Here is a 19,660-nt window from a genome sequence, read left to right on the forward strand (position 1 = left end):
ATTAACCATCAGAGAGTCCAAAAACGAATTAACTGAAGTTTGACACAACTTAGAGCTATACAAATTTTGATAAAAATTAGTACAATAACCTGATATTATTTTAAAATCCTCGACAACAACCCCATTAATATTCAATCTATTAATACAGTCATTGACAAAAGTCTTGTCACATAAGGACATAGTAACTTAAAAAGGCATATAACTTTATTTCTAATCAATCAATTGCTACAATGAATGGATCAATTTAATGCCAAGGGCTTTCATATTAATAACTGGGTGCAAAATGAAACAGTCAAAAAGTGTCCTGATGTTCACAGCTTGTTAAAGTCCAAAACACCTGTTTTTGCAAGGACAAAAGTCTTGTCATGTCTTTTAATTATTCAACCAATCACAAATTAGAGGTTCACCTTTGACAAATATTGTAATTAACATAATCCCAGGTGTGTATAAAAAGAACCCCAGCACACCAGACCTTCACTTGGAAGTGCAGCCTGGCTTCTGAAAACATGCCAAAGATTCAACCACAGACCAAGTCTGCTGCTGAGGTGGCAGACATCGTTAATGTATCCAAACATCAAGTGGAGAGGATTAAAAAAAAGATATAAAGAAACTGGTGATGTTCATGACAAGCCCAGGTCAGGCAGACCCCGTAAGACAACTCTTTGAGAGGACCGTTTGTTGCTTCGAAAGTCCAGGGCCAACCCTTTTTCAACTGCAGCAGAGCTACATCAGAACTGGTCACCAGAAACCGCTGTGTCTACAAGAACAGATTCTCGAATTCTCGCACGCAGTGGTCTCCATGGTCAAATTAGTGCTCAGAAACCAGCATTAACAAGAACACAACAAAAAAAGCATGTTGAATTTGCCAAGGCCCACAGCTTGCAGCAAGGATGGACAGAGGCAAAGTGGCAGAAGGTTGATTTTTCTGACGAATCATCCATTGAACTACATACCAAATGCCGCAAATACTACAGGAGACCTCAAAATACCGCATGAACTCAAAATTCACCCAGAAAACAGTCAAGTTTGGTGGAGGAAAAATCATGGTTTGGGGTTACATCCATGGGGGTGTTCGAGAGATCTGCAGAGTGGATGGCAACATCAACAGCCTGAAGTATCAAGATATTCTTGCTGCCCATTACATTCCAAACCATAAGAGGGGGCAAATTCTGCAGAAGGATGGCGCTCCTTCTCATACTTCAGCCTCCACATTGAAGTTCCTGAAACTGAAGAGGATCAAGGTGCTCCAGGATTGGCCTGCCCAGTCACCAGACATGAACATTATTGAGCATGTCTGGGGTAAGATGAAGGAGGAGGCTTGGAAACGAAACCAAAGAATCTAGACGAACCCTGGGAGTCCTGCAAAATTGCTTTCTTTGCCATTCCTGATGACTTCATCAACAAGTTATTTCAGTCATTGCCAAGACGTATGGATGTGGTCCTCCAAGCTCATGGGAGTCATACACATTATTAATTTTTTTTTTCCAAGGCACCATGACTTTATGTTCTGATGTTATTGTAGCATGTTTGTGTATTCTAAATGAAGTATATGTATAATTTCTACATTATTTTTGCATATGACAAGACTTTTGTCCAGGCAAAAGTTGACCTTTCTGTCCTAATTACATGACAAAACTCAATGAATGATGCAAAACTTTATTTTGGTATAATAAGCATAATCTAGAGAGCTTTGCCTTTTCTCATAAGCCATTTCTGATTCCAACTGATTAACTACAGGTCAAGTTATTATTTGTTGTTCCTACAACTTGGTTAAGCGACAAGACTTTTGTCAGGCACTGTACTATTATTATTGGCATGGTGTTTTTCTAGATTTAAAAAATTGTGTGAATTTTGTTCCCCTTCTTCAAGCCATTTTGCTCTAGATCTGACAAATGCACCTTTTGCTTTATGGCTGTATAACTCATCTAATTTGATTTGCAGATAAGCTAACTCTGACTTTTCCTCTTCTAACAAAGTAGCAGGGTTTTTATGAGATAAACAAGTTATCCTTGTTACTATCCCTGCCTCCTCAGCCCTATTAGAAATGGCCTTCTGCCTGCCAAATTTTCTAAGGAATTTGCCAACTTCAAATTTTAAGAGTTCCCAATTAGTGCTAAACAGTTGTTCTTCTTCAGCTTTGGACCAAAAGTATGAGATCAGATCTTTAACCTTTTCTTTAACTTCATCATTACATATTAAAGAGCTATTAAGTTTCCAATACCCTACGTGAAAAGAACCAATTTTAGAAGTAGAAAGGTTCATCTTAATGTGTATAACTTTATGATCTGTTAGAGGCGTAGGACATATATCTGCAACAACAGCATCTTTGTTAAAACTTTCAGAGACCAACCAAAAATCTATCCTTGACTGTCTAGAGCCTGTTTTGTTGCTCCAAGTAAACAATCTATCACTAGGATGTTTTACTCTCCAAATATCTACGAGATTGAATTTATCCATAAAGACCTTAAGATTAGAATTAGTTCTGTTATGCTGACCAGGAGGCCATTTATCCAAATTGACATCCAGAATATCATTAGAATCCCCTCCTAACAGTAAGGTGGCATTTGGAAATTTATTTATCCAGCGTAACAATATATTTTCTAAAGATAAAATAAGATACCTATTTTCCATGTGTGTATTATAACCATAAACATTGCACACTATGAAAATAAAATCACCATGTTTAATTACCTGGCAAATAAAGTGTCCATCTGAATCACATTCTGTGAGTAAGACATCTCCATTAAACCTGTACTTTAAGGTAGACACCCCAGCTGAGCGTTCAGTGCCATGAGACAGCCATATGGAGTTACCCCACTGAGTCCTCCAAAAACTGACATCATTTAGGACAGAATGAGATTCTTGTAAAAAGACAAAATCTGATCTAAACTGCTTGGCAAAAAGGAATAAAGCTTTACTTTTAACGTTATTACGCAACCCCCTAGCGTTAAATGATACAAAAGAAAAAGTAGACAGATTGACACAAACAGTGAAAAATGAACAAGTAACAACTGTCTTATAATTACTTTGAGATAAACAAACTCAGAAATAGCACCGAGATCAGCACCATAAAATATTTGTAACAAAAACTAAGCCAAATTCTAAAAAGTTGGTCCATTAAACATTTTGGTCCATTAAACATTCATTACCTTTAAACATTTTCACTTTAACCATTAGACACTATCAATGCTACATAAAAACTAAACGACAAAAGGCAAAAATTGTATGCTTCCCAAAATACATACAGAACGTCCAGTGAACCATCGATACGAGTGAAGATCAAACCCGTGACCTCATCGACCACTTGCAGTAACTTCTTGCCGTGGATGGATTTCAGTACCATTTATGAAGCCTCTACCTCCCACAAAGTATGCCGATTTCCCCATCTCACGTGCATTCTTAATCATAGGCCACAGTCTATACCTGCTTTCTTGGTCTTCTTTTGACAAGTCCTCGGTAAAACGCAGCCCTTTTTTCTTAAGGAAAACGCTATTTTTAGCAGCTTTCCAAACTGCATCCCTGTGCTGCCGGGAGATGAACCTGAGGAAGATGGCGCGAGGTTTTGGATTGTCTCGGTGCGGTTCCCCCACACGATAAGCAACATCTACAGCGTCCGATATCCTGTCCTTCTCAGAGTGTAAAACCTCTTGACATATACCAACCGCCTGCGCACGAACATCCTCCTTTTCAACTTCTGAGATGCCATGAAGCCTCAGATTCCACCGCCGACAATAACTCTCCAAGACAGACACACGATTCATACACTGTACCAGAGTTCCCTCACTCCTCTCTACTCTTTTTTCAATGCAAATGATCTTGTCATTTATGTCTTTTATCTGGTCACGGACAGATTCCACCATTTTCTCAATCGCGTCACTCCGAGAATTAATAAGGTTGGCCAAGGTACGAACTGCATCATCAGATATTGAAGCATTATCATGATGAACCTGGGCAATGGTATAGGCTTTTTAGCGACCGGTGGCTTGCTTGGGGTCACAGGCAATAAAGGAAACTCTTCCTCAAAAGCCGCCTGCTCGCTGCATCCCATCTCCTTGTCGTAGTCGGAAGTTACATTTTCTTTTTTCTTTTTTTAATGCTTTATTATGAACTTCAAACATGTGATACAGCAGAATAGATCAGCACACAATAATAACAGTAATAATAACTTTCAGAAGTAAAAGGAAACAGCAAAGAAACAAAATAAATAAAAAATAATAATGATGTAGGGGCTTAAATTACAATAAATTAAATTTAGTGCAGATATTGATGGTCTTTATAGCTTTGGAATTATTACAATAAGAAATAGTTTGGAGGTATTGTTGAAATTCGTTTTCAAAGATAATAAACATAGGTGTTCTGTTGCAATACTTGCTCTTATGTATATGAAATTTTGCTAGGATAATAAGAAGATTTATAAGATAGTATTCTTCCTGTTTAGAATGACAGATATTGTAAAATCCAAACAACACATCCTTAAATGAGAGAGAAAAATTTTCACATATACATCGGCATACAAACTGAGATAAGTCTTTCCAAAACATAGTGACAAAAGGGCAGTTCCAGAACAGATGTAAAACTGTTTCAACATGGACATTACAAAAAGAACAATTTGTCTGAATATCCTTCTTCAACTTCTGCAAATAAAAATTTGTCGGGTAACACCTGTGTAGCAATTTATGAAGTTACATTTTCGGTAGGTGTAACATTTTCGGTAGTGACACCATGCATGAACCGGATCCGGAAGCTACGGATCCAGTGACAGGGTGTACGGAAGTACGTAGTGACAACAGTCAACAGGCTAATCAGGAAGCATAGTAAAATTTAGTATGGTGTGCACATGCGCGAAGATAGCTCGCACGTCTGCGCGTGCGCACTGCAAAACGAGGAGGAGCAGCCTTTAGTGTTTTTGTTTGTCATTTGCCTTCTAAGTTTGCGTTGTCATTGAGTGTCATGTTGGCTACTAGGTAGTAATTTAGCAAATAGGAGGCCGTACATTCCGAGTCGTTCACGAACGATTAAAAGACCATTTTTTACAACGATAATGATCCCTACTCTAATAAATACCTTTTCAAACTGTTCATTGATTTTCATGAAAACCACTAGTAAGTTCTCGAAATGCATTCGCGTGAGGTATCAGCACAGGTAAGGCAAGTTGGGTTTTAATTGTAAAACTATGTTCTACGGTACGTTGTATAAACTTGGGCACATATACTAGTGGTTGCGGTTGTGATGAGGAATTATTTTGCCTGTGTCATAAATCGATTCTGTAAAAAAATGATTTGTGTTAAAAGTAAGTTGTGGGATTTCGTCAAGAAGTGTTATGGCGTTTATATGATCATATGTTCTCCATTAAAGTCGTCCCATAAACAGGTTTATTGCAATTACTTATTAGGGTTATTCCAGCTTAATTGAAAAATGGCCTTTGCATCACCATTTTTGATTGAAAGCTCATAAAGAGTTATTTTAGTGGTATGCCTGGACTACATCTTGCAAGATAAAGGAGATGTCCAAAGTTTTCCAAAACGTTTTACACTCTTCAGGCTACATTTCAGGTTATTTTTTATTAAATTAGTGGATCAAAAGAGATTAGTGGTGTGATTTGTTTTTTTTTTCTTAGAGCCTTACAACTTATACACCCTTTTGAATAACAATATGTTTTTTATTGTTTGAAAGCAGGTAAAGAGTACATTCTTCACAATTTTAATGAAGAAATTACCCCTCCCCCAGCATGTGTTTTTAAGACAAAAATACTATTTAAAAAGTTTGGACACTTTTGGAGTGCTTGTCTCATGAAGGGGACTTTGTAGCAGGACAGTGTTTCGTAGATAAGTATTCAAAATACATTTCTACTTCCTTATATCAAACAAACTATTTGATGCACCAAGCCCTTCACTTTAATAACCAAAAGTAGTAAAACATGCAGTTTGCAAGAGTTTGCTTTGAACAAAGAAACTTAGATTTATGCAGTTGAGTTTGACCATGAAAACATAGCTACTGAGTTTTATATCAAGCTATAGCTGAACCATGTCATTTGGGTTTAAAAAAGTTGCTGTATCTCAATGTAAAAAAAACAAACATTTATGAGCTGTGAAAATGAATGTAATTCACATGATAAATTTACTCAAATCAAAATGGTGATGCAAAAACATTTTTGGAAATTTGTTGAATTAAAAAGGGAATGGCCTATTAATGTTATTAGTCGATTTTGTAGTAGAAGTCAACCAATTCGTTTATGACGCTGATCAGGAAATTCTGCTTAATAGTCAAGTAAATAAATTTGAGGGATTAGATGCTTATGATTGTGAATTAGATTAAACTGATTATTAAACAAACTAAATGATCTTGAAAAGGAGAAATAATCAAAATTGTTAAGCTAGCTAAGGTTGTTTCCATTTGACGAAATAAAAATGTTTTGGTGAATCTTTAACCCCCTGCACTATAGTACAGTATGAAGGTATGAAATACTCTGATCTTAATCTAGTTTATTTGAGACTGAGTAAGAATTGTATGTGCATAACATACGATGTTGGGGGAAATTTTAAAGTTTAACAGTTTTGTTTTGTTATGAAAATAAAAATTAACATTGAAGATTTTTGTTTCTATATGCTGTCAATTATGGTTCTTAAAGAAAATCAGAATCTGCATCGGCATGTCATGCTTGCAAAAAAAATCAGAATCGGCCTACAAAATTTCAATCAGTGCATCTCTACTTAAATATTATTAATATTAATTATTAATTTTCTTCACATTTGCTTTGCACCACCTGACTAACATTTTTGTACTTTGAGATGAAAAACTGTGGACGCTGTATATTATTTGATTGTATTGAAAATATATTCATATTAAAGAGGTTTAATTAATACAATAATGTTATGCATGATCTGTATTTATTAAATGATTAAAAAATGGACAAATGTCGTTCACCCTAAAGCAAATTATTCTCAATTAGACAATGTTGCTGTTTGGGTCTTGTGAGCACAGTAGCCCTAATGACAGTGTGTTTGTGTTGCAGTTTGTACGATATGGCAATCATAGGTGGTGGAATTGTTGGCCTGGCAGCAGCAAGGGAGCTTATCCTTAGACATCCTACACTAAGCTTTGTACTGCTGGAAAAAGAAAAAGAACTTGGTATGACAGGGTACCTTTGGGCATTACAGAAAGGAATTAATTGGCATAAGAGTATCAAAAATCAATGTATACAAGTCAGCAGTTTGCCAATACACAGAAATGCCTGTTTTTAAAGTAAATGAAAACACAGTGCAGTAATATAAAATTTAATTTTACTTAAATAGCACATTTCTACAACGTTACATTGTCAAAAAGTGTTTTATGTTATCCGTACCCCAAAGCTCCCCAGTTAGTAATTCAAGAAGCAGAATTTTCATGAATGATAAAACTTGCCTAGCAAATCTTGTGTCCATCTGCTGTGAGCACTGTATCTGAAATAGTATTTTGGTAATATTCAAATACCCCATTAATGAAGCCCAGATTTATTGATCCCCAGGAAAAATTTGCAGCTAGGTGCACTTATTTGCAATTACTTTCTATGAGCAAAAAATTTGTTTTAGTTTACAACAATGTAAGGCTTGCAAGATGACAGACTGCCTGGGATTTAACAATACCAGTGAAGAGGATCAAAAGGAAACATGGCTGTTTTAGTGTAAGCATTGGGTATGACGTTAAACTGCATCCAGCCCTGCAAGCGGTCCTCCAAAGGGAAAGGGAAAATTTGGGGGGTTTGGTGGCGGGATTGGCACTCCCGTTGGTACACACTCTGAAGGGACAAGGGGACCCCTCAGTCAAAACCGGTGGAGAGCCAATACAGACAGGCCAGTTGGGGATCAGAATTGGTGTGGTGCTAAGGACTCACCCGCTGCACGTCAACACTCGGGTCCAGTATTGAGGCAGTCCATCCAGGTAGGCATTCGGGTTGTCTATTTGGTGTGTTGGCCATCTTCTACTGCTATCGGGAGAGTTTTGTAAACTCTGCATTTTAGTGGCAGCACTCTCTGAGGTATGCAGACTGGGGAGTGGCTAGATCTCTGTTGGTGGGTACACCTATTATTGGTCTGGTCTCTCTGATGGCTGTCATGCTCACGGAGTAGCTGTTGCTGTGACTTCTCCCTATGGTGTCTGAAGTTACTCCTTTCAATGAGTGTATTATGATCCTCATATAAGGCACTCTCTGGGTGTGTCTTCTGTTTCTGTATATGATCTGACTGTGGTCAGTGATATCCCAGTGAGGGAGACATTTTACTTGCATCATTGCTCATTGGGTGATGGGTGTCCACTAGAGGTCGACCGATATGGGTTTTTCAATAGCCGATGCTGATAGCAATATTTAGGAGTCAGGGTTAGCCGATGGCCGATATATGCTGCCGATTTATTTATTTATTTATTATTTTTTTGGCCGATAATTGGACATTTTTCCCTCTATTTGCATGGTAAAATATCACACTAATAACAAACGATACACAAAATTTCTCAACTTAGCATTTATTGAATACTGACTGTAAATTTAAATATAAACTTAACAAAAACACAATACAATTTGTAAACAATAACTTAAACTTGGCTTGGTGAAATGCTGCCATACAGGATTAGATTTTTGTTCAGCCATCAGACAGCAATTACGAAAACAGAAGAAAAAATGCAAGGTTAGCATTTTTATTATAGTGCCCTCTTCAATTCATTCCACAATTCCGGTATTCCATGCTCATTAAAACAATTACACTCTAATACATTTTGAAAGAAAAAAAAACACTAGTAACTAAGTGCATCATGGTATGATGAGTAGTGTACAAGGCCCAAAACCTTTCAGTAACATGTTATGTTAGCAGACGGATAGTTTACAAGCCAAACTCACAATCAGAATCTAGCGATCGCGGAAAATAAAATATCTTTGATGTATTACAGTCTTGTATGCAAGGACAACGTAAGCCCCTAGATTCAAGTGAATGGTAACCACGCTTTCGGACAGACAGTTTCTCTGCCATGCATTGTTCTTAGCAGCTCTGTGTCTCCGAGGACGGTGCTGTCTGTGATCGGGGCAGAGTAACTCACATATGCTGCAGTGTTTGAGAGAGCTGCCTGCTCTGCCCTACACACAGAGTGAAACTCAAAAACAGAATTGATAACATCGAGCTGATATGGTAATAATTAAAATTTTAACAATTAAAATTATTTTTAACAATTAAAAAAACGTCCGTGATTATCATTACGCCAGTTCCCAACAGGGTAATTCGCGTTCTCTTTCAAAAGCGCTCGCGTTTTCTTTTAAAGCATATTTCATAGCAAACCAGTTAAATAAATAGGTCTTTGAAAGATCACAATTTAAGCCTTATCGTTTTCTCCCAGGACTCTTCCAAAACTTCTGGCTGCACAAGGCATCATGGGCCACGTGTTCCACAGCAACAATAACACTGGACTGTCCGCAGACCTGCCTGTCTCTAAATCGGCGTACTACCCTCGGATATCGGCCAATGCCGATACATTAAAAAATGCCAAATATCAGCCCGATATATCGGTCGACCTCTAGTGTCCACAAGGTGACTCTCCACTGCTCAAGAGTGACTATAAAGCAACCACTGGCACTAACGGCTGGGTGTGAGCAGCGTGTTGGTCCCCACAGGTCTGGTGACTGTGGTGAAAGTGGCTCCAAGTTCATTGACTTTGAAAAAGGTCAGTGTCTGCAGGTCGCTGGATCCTGGTTCCAGTGTCTTGAGCTCCATTATTGGACTTGATACTCCAGTAGTGGTGATGCAGCAAAAAAGATCACACAGATGCTGGAGGCTCCTACATAACTGTTTGCATGCAGTTTGTGTGAGGAATTTGCAAACTTGGGTGCAATTTCTGATCCTAATGTAATATGGGAGCCCTTCCGTGATAAGACCCTGAAGGTTGCTGAGGGTTGTGTTGGTGCTGCCTCTGTTTTCAGAAGGAGTGTTTCTTCTTGCAGAGCACCCTAGATAATGTTGAGAGGAGTTTCAGCTCACGGCTTGATTGTGATTCCGGTCTGTACTGCAAACTCAGAAGGACTGCTGCAAGGGCACTGAGGGCAGCTACGGAGACAATTGGAGGAATCTGTGAGCAAGTGAGACACCATCCAAATCTGCACAATTAGATCTGTTCCACAGACACCAAGTCTGTTCCTCAGAGAGTTGTGTTAGTCTGGATAGGTGATGGAATGGTCTTCTGGATGACTCTACAGTTGTGACCTGCTGGGCCACTTTGAGCAGAGGTTTAAGGCTGATCCTCCGACTAGGACATTGGACATTTCTGGGTTCACAGTTCTTGGGACTGATCCTCCGATTAGCTGTAAACCACCTAATCTGACTGAGATTGCATGGATAATGAACCAGATGGGGGTAGGGAAGGCTGCAAGGATCTATGATGTCCAGGGTGAACTTCTCCAGTCTGGTGGTAAGCCTGCCCTCCAGGCGTTGCAAGCAGTCTGCTCTTATTTGGGAGACGGGCATCGTCCCAACTGACTGGAAAACAGGATTTGTCTATCGGGTAAGGGAAGGGTGATCACCTGGATTCCAGCAACTGTAGGTGGACAACAACACTCTTACTGGCTGGCAATGTCCTTGATTGGAGTAGTGTCTGAAGCAGTCTGGTTTTATGCCTAAAAAGTCAACCATTGACCACATCCTGGCTCAGAGTTCTCGTTGGTCACGAACATGAAATTCAGCAGTTTCTTTGCAGCCTTTTGGAAAAGTGTTAGACTCCATTGAATGAGCTGCCCTGTGGGACATCCTTAGACTGTGTGGGATTCCCCAGAAATTGCTGGATGTCATGGCTAGCCTGTATACCAGTTCTGTGAGTGCTGTGCAGAGTGGTGGCAGAACCTCTGTGTTCTTCCCATTGGATTCTGCAGTTTTGCAGGAGTGTTGCTCCTACTCTGTTCAATTCTTACATGGACTGGGTGTTGGGCAGGGTGATAGGGTTCTGCAACTTTCTGGAATCTGTTGGTGTGAAAAGATTTACTGACCTTGACTTTGCTGACGATGCTGTGTTCTTTGAAGAGTCAATGGAGGCTCTTCATGGGGTTCTTGAGAGACTGAGTGAGGAATCTGAGTGCCTGGGTTTGCAAGTAACCTGAATCAAAAGTATGATCCAGGCCTTTAATGACACAGCCATCAGCAGTGTGTATTTTTAGTGGTTCACTTACCTTGGCAGTGACATACATATCTCTGGTGGTTCTTCCTAAGAAGTTAGTAGATGGATTGGGAGAGCATGCAGGGTCATGAGGTCGCTGGAATGGAATGTGTGGTACTCCTGATATCTTTGTAAGAGGATGAAGGTCCGGGTCTTTAGAGTCCTGGTGCTCTCGTTCTTGCTGTATGACTGCGAGACATGGACGCTATCAAGTGACCTGAGATGAATACTGGAGTTCTTTGGTACTTTGTCTCTTCATAGAATCCATGGATAGCACTGGTTTGACTTTGTGTTGAATGAGGGTCAGGAAGTCCCGAATGAGACACATTACTTACATTGGAAAAGTGTTTCAGATACGGTACTGCAACCATGTGGTGCATTTCTCTAAGGGTGATCCAGCTTGCAGGCATTGCTGGGGACCCGAGCGATTCGACTAGGCCAAGGGGACGCCCTTATAACACCTGGCTGTGGCAGATAGATAGATTGCCAACTGTAATCCTGAGTCGTTTCGCTGTGTGATGGACATGGCACCATGCTGTATCAGTTCATGCTCCCCAACCTGACCTGGCCTGATTGGGAGAAAACACAAAACCAAAACTGGCATCATCTCATAGAAAGGTTACATGAAATAAGTTGTCATATCAGGGTTTCTAGAAACATTTCCTGAGGATTTAAGGAAAACCTCAACTGGGGACCAAAATAATGTGAACTTGTTTGGCTTTGCATCATCTCTTTTATAATTTGGTATTTGAACCATAAGAAAATTGCCTGTACTATGATAAGCATTTTTCCTTTTCACTAGCTCTACATCAGAGTGGACACAACAGTGGAGTAATCCATAGTGGTATTTACTACACCCCTGGTTCCCTGAAGGCCAAACTGTGTGTGCGGGGTGCCACACTTACTTATGAATACTGTGAAAAGAATGGCATCCCCTATAAAAGGTGTGGCAAGGTGAGGTGCAACTCTTGTTCAAAAAGACACATTTGAAACAAAATAAGCCAATTGTATCCTACACTGATAAGCTACACTTTTATTGACATTAGCCATTGACTGAAGTTTTGTTGATAATTACATCAATTTGTTACATCAATTGGAATGTTTTTTAATTGTGGTAAATGGTAGTGAAGCTGAATGCCCACGCAACTAAACATTTTCTGTCATAGTCCATTGGGTTGTCTGTTTTTATGTACCTGTGGATGGATAAGACTGGTAGAATTTAGTGTGTGGATTTATTTTTTATGATAATTGGGTTTCATGAACTTATGTTTCCAGCTGATTGTAGCAGTAGAGAGGGAAGAGATTCCAAGACTAAAGGCCCTCTATGAGCGTGGCCAAAGCAACAATGTGCGAGACCTCTGCATAATTGATGCTAAAGGAATTAGGGAACGAGAACCCTACTGCAGGGTGAGAGAGAGCCTCAAAATTTGTTTGAAGCTTTTCATAAAAATCTAAATTTGGTATGTGGGACTGATGTAACTAGTTTTTTTCTTAGGGGCTAATGGCTATTGATTCACCCTACACTGGCATTGTGGATTGGCATCTGGTGTCTCTTACCTATGGAAGAGATTTCCAAGCAGCAGGTGGTACTGTAATTACAGAATTTGAGGCTGCTGCAATTTCATCTGTGCCTGAGAGCCCAGCTGGCGATACCAGTGGTAAAAGATGTGACTAATCTCTTCTGGCTTTTGCAATAAAAAATCTAGCATTGGTCCTTGTTCCTCACTTAAGTTCTGAACTTGGATGTTTGTTCTTGTGAACTAAATATTATTTTCACTTTTATTTTTAGGTATTAAATTTCCTATATCAGTTAAAAGTTTAAAGGTAAGTCTTGGTTCCTCTTACATTTATTTCAAAGGACTCTGAGTTTGGAATCAAGTTTTAACACTGTATTGTGATTTATAATGACTTTCTGGGTTGTCCTAGGGGGATGAAGTACAGTGTCGTTATGTATTGACCTGCGGGGGTCTTTACTCTGATCGTCTGTCTGAAATCTCTGGCTGCAGTCCTGAGCCTCGCATCGTCCCATTCAGAGGGGACTATCTGGTCCTGAAGCCAGAGAAACATTACCTTGTCAGAGGCAACATTTACCCTGTCAGTGACCTGACCGCCATTAGATTGAAATCTTTTCTAAAAATGGTCATTTGGGGAAGTATGTGTGTGATATGTCCTCATGAATTTTTCAGGTACCTGATCCTCGTTTCCCCTTTCTTGGGGTTCATTTCACCCCTCGAATGGATGGCAGTGTGTGGCTTGGACCCAATGCTCTTTTAGCCTTCAAACGTGAGGGCTATAGGCCCTTTGACTTTGACCTCTGGGATTCAGTAGATGCTCTGTCTTACAGGTACTCACATTTATGTTATTTAGACATCCTCACACATACAGTAAAAACTCGGATTGCAAGCATAATTCATTTTGGAAACATGCTCGTAATCCAAAGCACTCGTATATCAAAGTGAATTTTCCCATTAGAGATAATGGAAACTCAGATGATTCGTTCCACAACCCAAACATATTCATATAAAAATGATTAATACAAAATAAAGTAAAAATACATAAAACAAATTAACCTGTACTTTACCTTTGAAAAGAATCGTGGATGTTGTGAGGGAGATGAGAGAGAGAGAAGAAGAGGATGGTTATTTTGTAGGACGACTTTCATTATAACTAACAGAATCACTGCTATCTGTTGGCTCACTGGAATCGATTACCCACAATCCCGCAGTGTGAGAGAGAGAGAGAGAACCATCGGCTCAGTTGTGATTACGTGATGCTCGGCAGACAGAGCTAGTATACGTAATACTCGTATTGCAAGACATCGCTCGTTTATCAAGTTAAAATTTATTAAAAAATTTTGCTAGTCTTGCAAAACACTCGCAAACCAAGTTACTCACAATCAGGGCTGTGGAGTCGGTAGATAAATGCTCCGACTCCGACTCCTCAGTTTCTAAATCTTCCGACTCCCCGACTCCGACTCCTCTGTATGTATATTCTATGCTAATGTATTTTCTACATCCATTGAAAGAAAGGAAGGCAACATACATGTCATTTCACCACAGAACTACTGGCTAGGAAGCCAACACTCTACTATAATGCCAGATTAAAGACAAACACAATGAAAACAAAGATTTTGCCACCGACCGATGTGCGTGTACAATCGCGGCAATTGATTGGGAATGTCCACATGGACGGGCAGATCCAGCTTGCCGAAAATCTCGACCACCGCCCCCATCCAATGTAATGTGATGCCTCTGTCTGCTGCAGTGGCTGTCTCCTCTGTCAGCCAGCCGGAAGTTTAGTGCATTGTGTCACTCACCGGCCAGCTGATTAGCAGAACGAGCCTCTGCTGGAGACAGGTAGGGAGATCTGTGTTCTCGGCTCCTTCGGCCCCCTTCACTAGCGCATAGCGAAGGGGAGCCGACGGAGCTGAGAACACACCAGATGATTTTTCAGGCGTTTGACGCGTGATGACTCGTTGAACGGCCGAAAAATCGGCAGTGCATCTGTAAATGTATGGGGGGCTTTAGGCTAGGTTCACAGTTCCCTGTAACAGTGGAACACGACACAATGGAAAGCGGTGCCGCACCTTACCTGTGCATTACATCCCATATAGTGACGCATACAGTCAATGAAAAGCATGCTTCATGGTTACTTGACATGTTCGTTTTGTGGTAACATTATGCACTGCATGCATTGGGCTTTATTCTTACAGCAGAAAAGTAGTTCATTATGACTGTTTGTGAATTGGGACATTTCAACTTACTTTTTTAATTCCCATTTAAATTTAGTAGGAGTCGGAGTCGGTTAACTTTTTGCCGACTCCGACTCCAGGTACCCAAAATTGTCTCCGACTCCGACTCCTCGACTCCGACTCCACAGCCCTGCTCACAATTAATATGTAAAATATTGATAATTAAAAGGAATATTGAAAATATACTTTTCAATATGTAAAATGTAAGAAACTGTTGGCTCATGTCAGATAAAACACAGGTTTGTAACAGAACACTCTGTGACCTTGCATCTAAGGGCTGTTTTCCACTGCACCATGTACCAAACTTTTGGTACTAAGAAAATTGGTACCGCTCTTTCCATTGATTGTCCAGTACCATTACCGAAGTACAAGATCAGCTGGGGTACTCATTTGGTACTTTGATTGGTAATGAAATTAATCTGCCTTGCAAGCACAAAATACAACCGCTATCTTGAAAAAGTATACTTATGAACTGAGAATACAACAATTATTATTATTTTTATATATATATAATGGATATTTGGACAAACGAAGAGACTCAAGCTTGAATTGCAGTCTGGTCAGAAAAACAGATTCAATGAGATGTGGCTGCCATGACAAGAACTTAATAGTATTTTCTATAATATACTAGGGCTGCACGACTAAAAAAATCAGATATCTGAAATTTTGCTTTAACATTCCTCAACATTGTGATGGTATGTAAAAGACTGATTTCAACCTAGCTATTGCGGTCCTTGCCATTTGAGAACTGCATGTGTATAACATCTGATGTCGATATTAATATGGCCCATCACCTAGCCCTATACCCATTTTTGAATTCAGTACAAAACTCCCCCTTCACGTGTTGTGATGATGTCATTAGTGGAAAACTAACACGAGACGTGTTGGTGACTTACCCGCGTGAAGTTGGCCCCCCATATGTTTCAGATTTCAACCAAACTGGTCTCAATCATATTTGTCGCGTTTGTGCCGGATTGTGCCATTAAAATTTTTGTTTGTGCTGCTTTAGTTTCTGAGATATAAATGTTTGTTTACATGGTCACGTGACACCAGCGTGAAGGCCCCCCATTTGTGTCTGATTTCCACCAAACCGATCGCAATCCTATGTACTGCGTTTGTGCTGGTTTGTGCCGTTAAAACTGTCCTTTGTGCTGCTTTAGTTTCTGAGATATCCAGTCCTTTTTACCAATTTAAACACCTCTATAGGACCAGTATAACCAGTACAATGCAGTTCACCCATTGCCAAAAAGTGATTGAAGTCAAAACCTTTTTACTGAATGGCTCTTTCTGCCTGATTTTAATTGTTTTGCACTCTTCTGGGTTATATTTACAGGATTAGATTTCTTAAGTTTAGGAGTGTTCTTATCTTTGATAAATGTTTTTGGACATAGGGTTTTCTTAATCTCTCCCCAAAAAACACAGATGCAAAAAAATACAAATCAAAACAGAACTTAAGTATATTACTTTCAATAAAGTTATTTTTCAATACTTAGTGCTAAAATAAAAACAGATGCTTGCAAGACCAAAATATATATAAAAAAAAAACGATATACATGCAAAAAGAACTACTATATTTACAAGACACCAGGGTAAAGTTGGAATTATTGTGTGTGGCTCACTAGCTGATAACGATAGTGGTTGAAACTAATATTACTAATGTCTGACCAACACAAATTTCTTGTATTCCAAACATACTTTGCAAACAAACAATTTCTGAGGAAGATTCTGATATAAAATCACTTTTAAAAGATTTTGACTATTTGTGTAGTTATTAAAGGCACAGTTAAAATGCTCTAATAAGGACAACCCTTGTGGGTTACTTGACACTCATTAAAGCTTTGTTGCGTTAAGGTAACAAAAAAAGACATACTTTTTCTGCAACAGGTAAAAGATGTTTCAACCACTTACTAAATTCTGTTTTGATTTGTATTTTTTTGCATCTATGATTTTTGGGGAAGGATTAAGAAAACCCTATGTCCAACCACATTTATCGAAGATAAGAACACTCCTAAACTTATTAAGAAATCTAATCATGTAAATATAACCCAGAAAATTGTAGAAAATTAGTCAGACAGAAAGAGTCATTCAGTAAAAAGGTATTGACTAATCACTTTTTGGCAATGGGTGAACTACTGGTCCTATAGAGGCGTTTAAAGTGGTAAAAAGGACTGGATAGTTGATACTGCAGCACAGAGCATGCAGGAAAAACCCACTGACCCTCTAATATGACTGTAAGATGAAGAATTGTATTTATTTAATAAGTAGGCTAATCCACATCGGTTGTGCAGTGAAACTCATTTAGATGTAGGAACATTTATAAACATATGTCTACATTAATGTGTCGCATTTGAACTTCCATGGCTTCATGACATAAGGTTACAGTTTTACAACGCAGTTACGGCCGAGGACTGCTTTAAAGCGTTTTACATGACAATGGCTTCCTTTGACTTTTATTGCAATTATTTATTTAAAAATTCACCAAACCCTTAAATCTGACAAAGACATACCTTCGCTATTAGCTCGGGGATATACTGTATGTACTGTATACTTTTTGCACTTTAAGACAATTTGATATCGAAATTACCCGCCTTAGTCGCACAGAAATTGCGATGCGTCCTGAACAGGCTGTACGCGCTCCCGCGGATCGTAATCCGTTTCTGGCAGACAGTCACTTTTTGGCACAACAACTGCACAAACGCGGCATATACGATTGAGACCAGTCTGGTTGAAATCTGAAACATATGGTGGGGCAACTTCGCGCAGGTTCATAACCTAGTGTAGAGGGGAAGTGCCCTAAGACCCCACCCTAAGGCTGGAATAAACTCAAAATAGGGAACAGCTGTTTGAAAGACTGATGTACATCTGTGGCAGCTTTTTGACATTATCTGTCAAATATTTCTCTGTCATTAAAATTTGTTGGAATGCTGAAATATATAGGTTCTGTTAAAATGATTTCATTTACATGAAAATTTCAACAGATAATTGTAATTTTTCCCTTTTTGTAAAAAGCTGAAATACTGTATATACAGGCAAAAATGGAAGTAACTAAAGATTAGTTGTAGTATGTGATCTATTTATATGTTAGAAATTTAGGGAAAGTAAGAGATTTGCTACTTCTCTTATTGGAGCTTGTCTTCAAGATACTAGCTAACCTCAATACAAAGTCAATCCTTTCATCATAATAGAGAAAGATACAAATCTGTAATTTTGTTAAATGCCTGAATGGAGAAACCATTCACAGGAATGGTTTGCAAGTTTGCTTAGAGTGTAATGAAATAGTTTTGTAATTTATTAATTATTAACAATTTCTATCATTCAACTTATTATGCATTTTAAAGTAAGAACTGCTTTTTTCTTTTTTAAATTCACCAATCTAAAACAGAGGTCTTCAGAAGCTTGTGATGAAGAATATCATGTACGGACTGGGGGAGATGTACAAGGGAATGTTTATCAATGCACAAGTCAAAATCTTACAGAAGTTCATTCCTGAACTTTCTCCCAGTGATGTACTCAGGTAATAAATAGAATTTTGGAAATGTTATTTACTTTACTATTTTTCCTGCTAACTGGGTTTCAGCCTACACGATGTTCTAATAGCAAGAGATTCCATGATTAACCTATTATTCTGCATCTAAAGATACTGTTGTGGCTTTTAGGGGTCCTGCAGGTGTGAGAGCTCAGGCTCTGGACCGCAATGGCAACCTAGTGGATGACTTTGTGTTTGATGCAGGCCTGGGTGAAGTGGGAAGCAGAGTTCTTCATGTGCGGAATGCACCCTCACCTGCTGCCACTTCTTCTCTGGCAATCGCTGAGATGATTGCTGATGAGGTTGAGAGACGATTCACTCTATAGTATTTCAGGTTTCCAGTACTCGCTTATTTTGTAATGAGAGGACTGTCAAATGAACAACTTCTGGCGATTCCTAAGTGGGAATCAAATTATGTAAATGATTAAATGTGAAATAATTGGATAAATGTAAAGTATATGTAGTTCTAAATGATTTTGAGATCGATGGCTGTACACTTCAGAATGTCTTCAGAATATATGTATATTTTTTTTGAGTGGATCTTCACACCTTTTGCAACATTGTGGGTTCAGTGGGCTTAAGAAGTTGATACTCAATTCATTTATATTAATTTAGTATCTCTGGAACAATGGGTTAGGAATTGTTTAGCAATCGTTTACAGTTTATCAAAGTTTTCATAAGATTATATACTGTTCTCCAGTTAATGTGTATTTGGGCTTTATAATATTTTCGTTTTTACATAAAACGTAATTGAATACTATTCAACCTAACTGGTTTGTGTAATTGTATGAAATACTTTATGTAATGTACTGTTTCATTTGAGATGCTAGAATGTTAATTGCATTACCACAATATGTAAAAATGACTTCCTAATGAGAATTGTTTATTATGTAGGTTATGGTGTGTGTTATGTACAGTAAATGACCATAATACATTTTCATGTTTCAAGGGTAGTCAAAGCTCTGAAAAATAAACTTTACTGTTCCTCCACACTATAATAAAATGCCACAGGAAGATGATCCCTGCAGGCTTCAAAGCTCTTTACAATCCATCAGTCTCTTGTTCTGTCCTTATAAGTTTTGAACTGTGCTTAACTGTTGACTTTGAATTCCAGTTTGCCATTCTCTGATACTTGGTTATTACCAGGTTGTTACAGCCAATATAGCTTATTGTACATTTTGTATATACAGTCATGCACCACATAATGGCTTTCCTCTTCTGGT

At 38.7% G+C, this 19,660-nt stretch overlaps 1 protein-coding gene across 1 annotated transcript; it reads left to right on the forward strand.

The window, feature by feature from the left end:
* Positions 1 to 4,860: 4,860 nt before the first annotated feature.
* LOC111840026 (L-2-hydroxyglutarate dehydrogenase, mitochondrial) lies at positions 4,861 to 19,486 on the forward strand. Its single transcript, XM_072708596.1, has 10 exons — positions 4,861 to 5,142; positions 7,013 to 7,128; positions 11,963 to 12,114; positions 12,436 to 12,567; positions 12,656 to 12,818; positions 12,950 to 12,984; positions 13,087 to 13,254; positions 13,347 to 13,504; positions 18,294 to 18,425; positions 18,568 to 19,486. The coding sequence occupies exons 1-10, from the start codon at positions 5,042 to 5,044 to the stop codon at positions 18,761 to 18,763; spliced, it is 1,353 nt and encodes a 450-aa protein (XP_072564697.1). The 5' UTR covers positions 4,861 to 5,041; the 3' UTR covers positions 18,764 to 19,486.
* Positions 19,487 to 19,660: the final 174 nt, after the last annotated feature.

Source organism: Paramormyrops kingsleyae, unplaced genomic scaffold, assembly GCF_048594095.1.
Source record: "Paramormyrops kingsleyae isolate MSU_618 unplaced genomic scaffold, PKINGS_0.4 ups154, whole genome shotgun sequence".
Classification (NCBI taxonomy): Eukaryota; Metazoa; Chordata; class Actinopteri; order Osteoglossiformes; family Mormyridae; genus Paramormyrops; species Paramormyrops kingsleyae.

What these genes read in the sequence shown, in the direction of transcription:
- LOC111840026 (XM_072708596.1), top strand. Translation starts at nt 5,042, where the DNA reads ATGATCCCTACTCTAATAAATACCTTTTCAAACTGTTCATTGATTTTC. An exon ending in CGCGTGAGGTATCAGCACAG is followed by an intron (nt 5,143 to 7,012) that starts GTAAGGCAAGTT and finishes TTTGTGTTGCAG; the next exon opens with TTTGTACGATATGGCAATCA. An exon ending in GTAGATGCTCTGTCTTACAG is followed by an intron (nt 13,505 to 18,293) that starts GTACTCACATTT and finishes AATCTAAAACAG; the next exon opens with AGGTCTTCAGAAGCTTGTGA.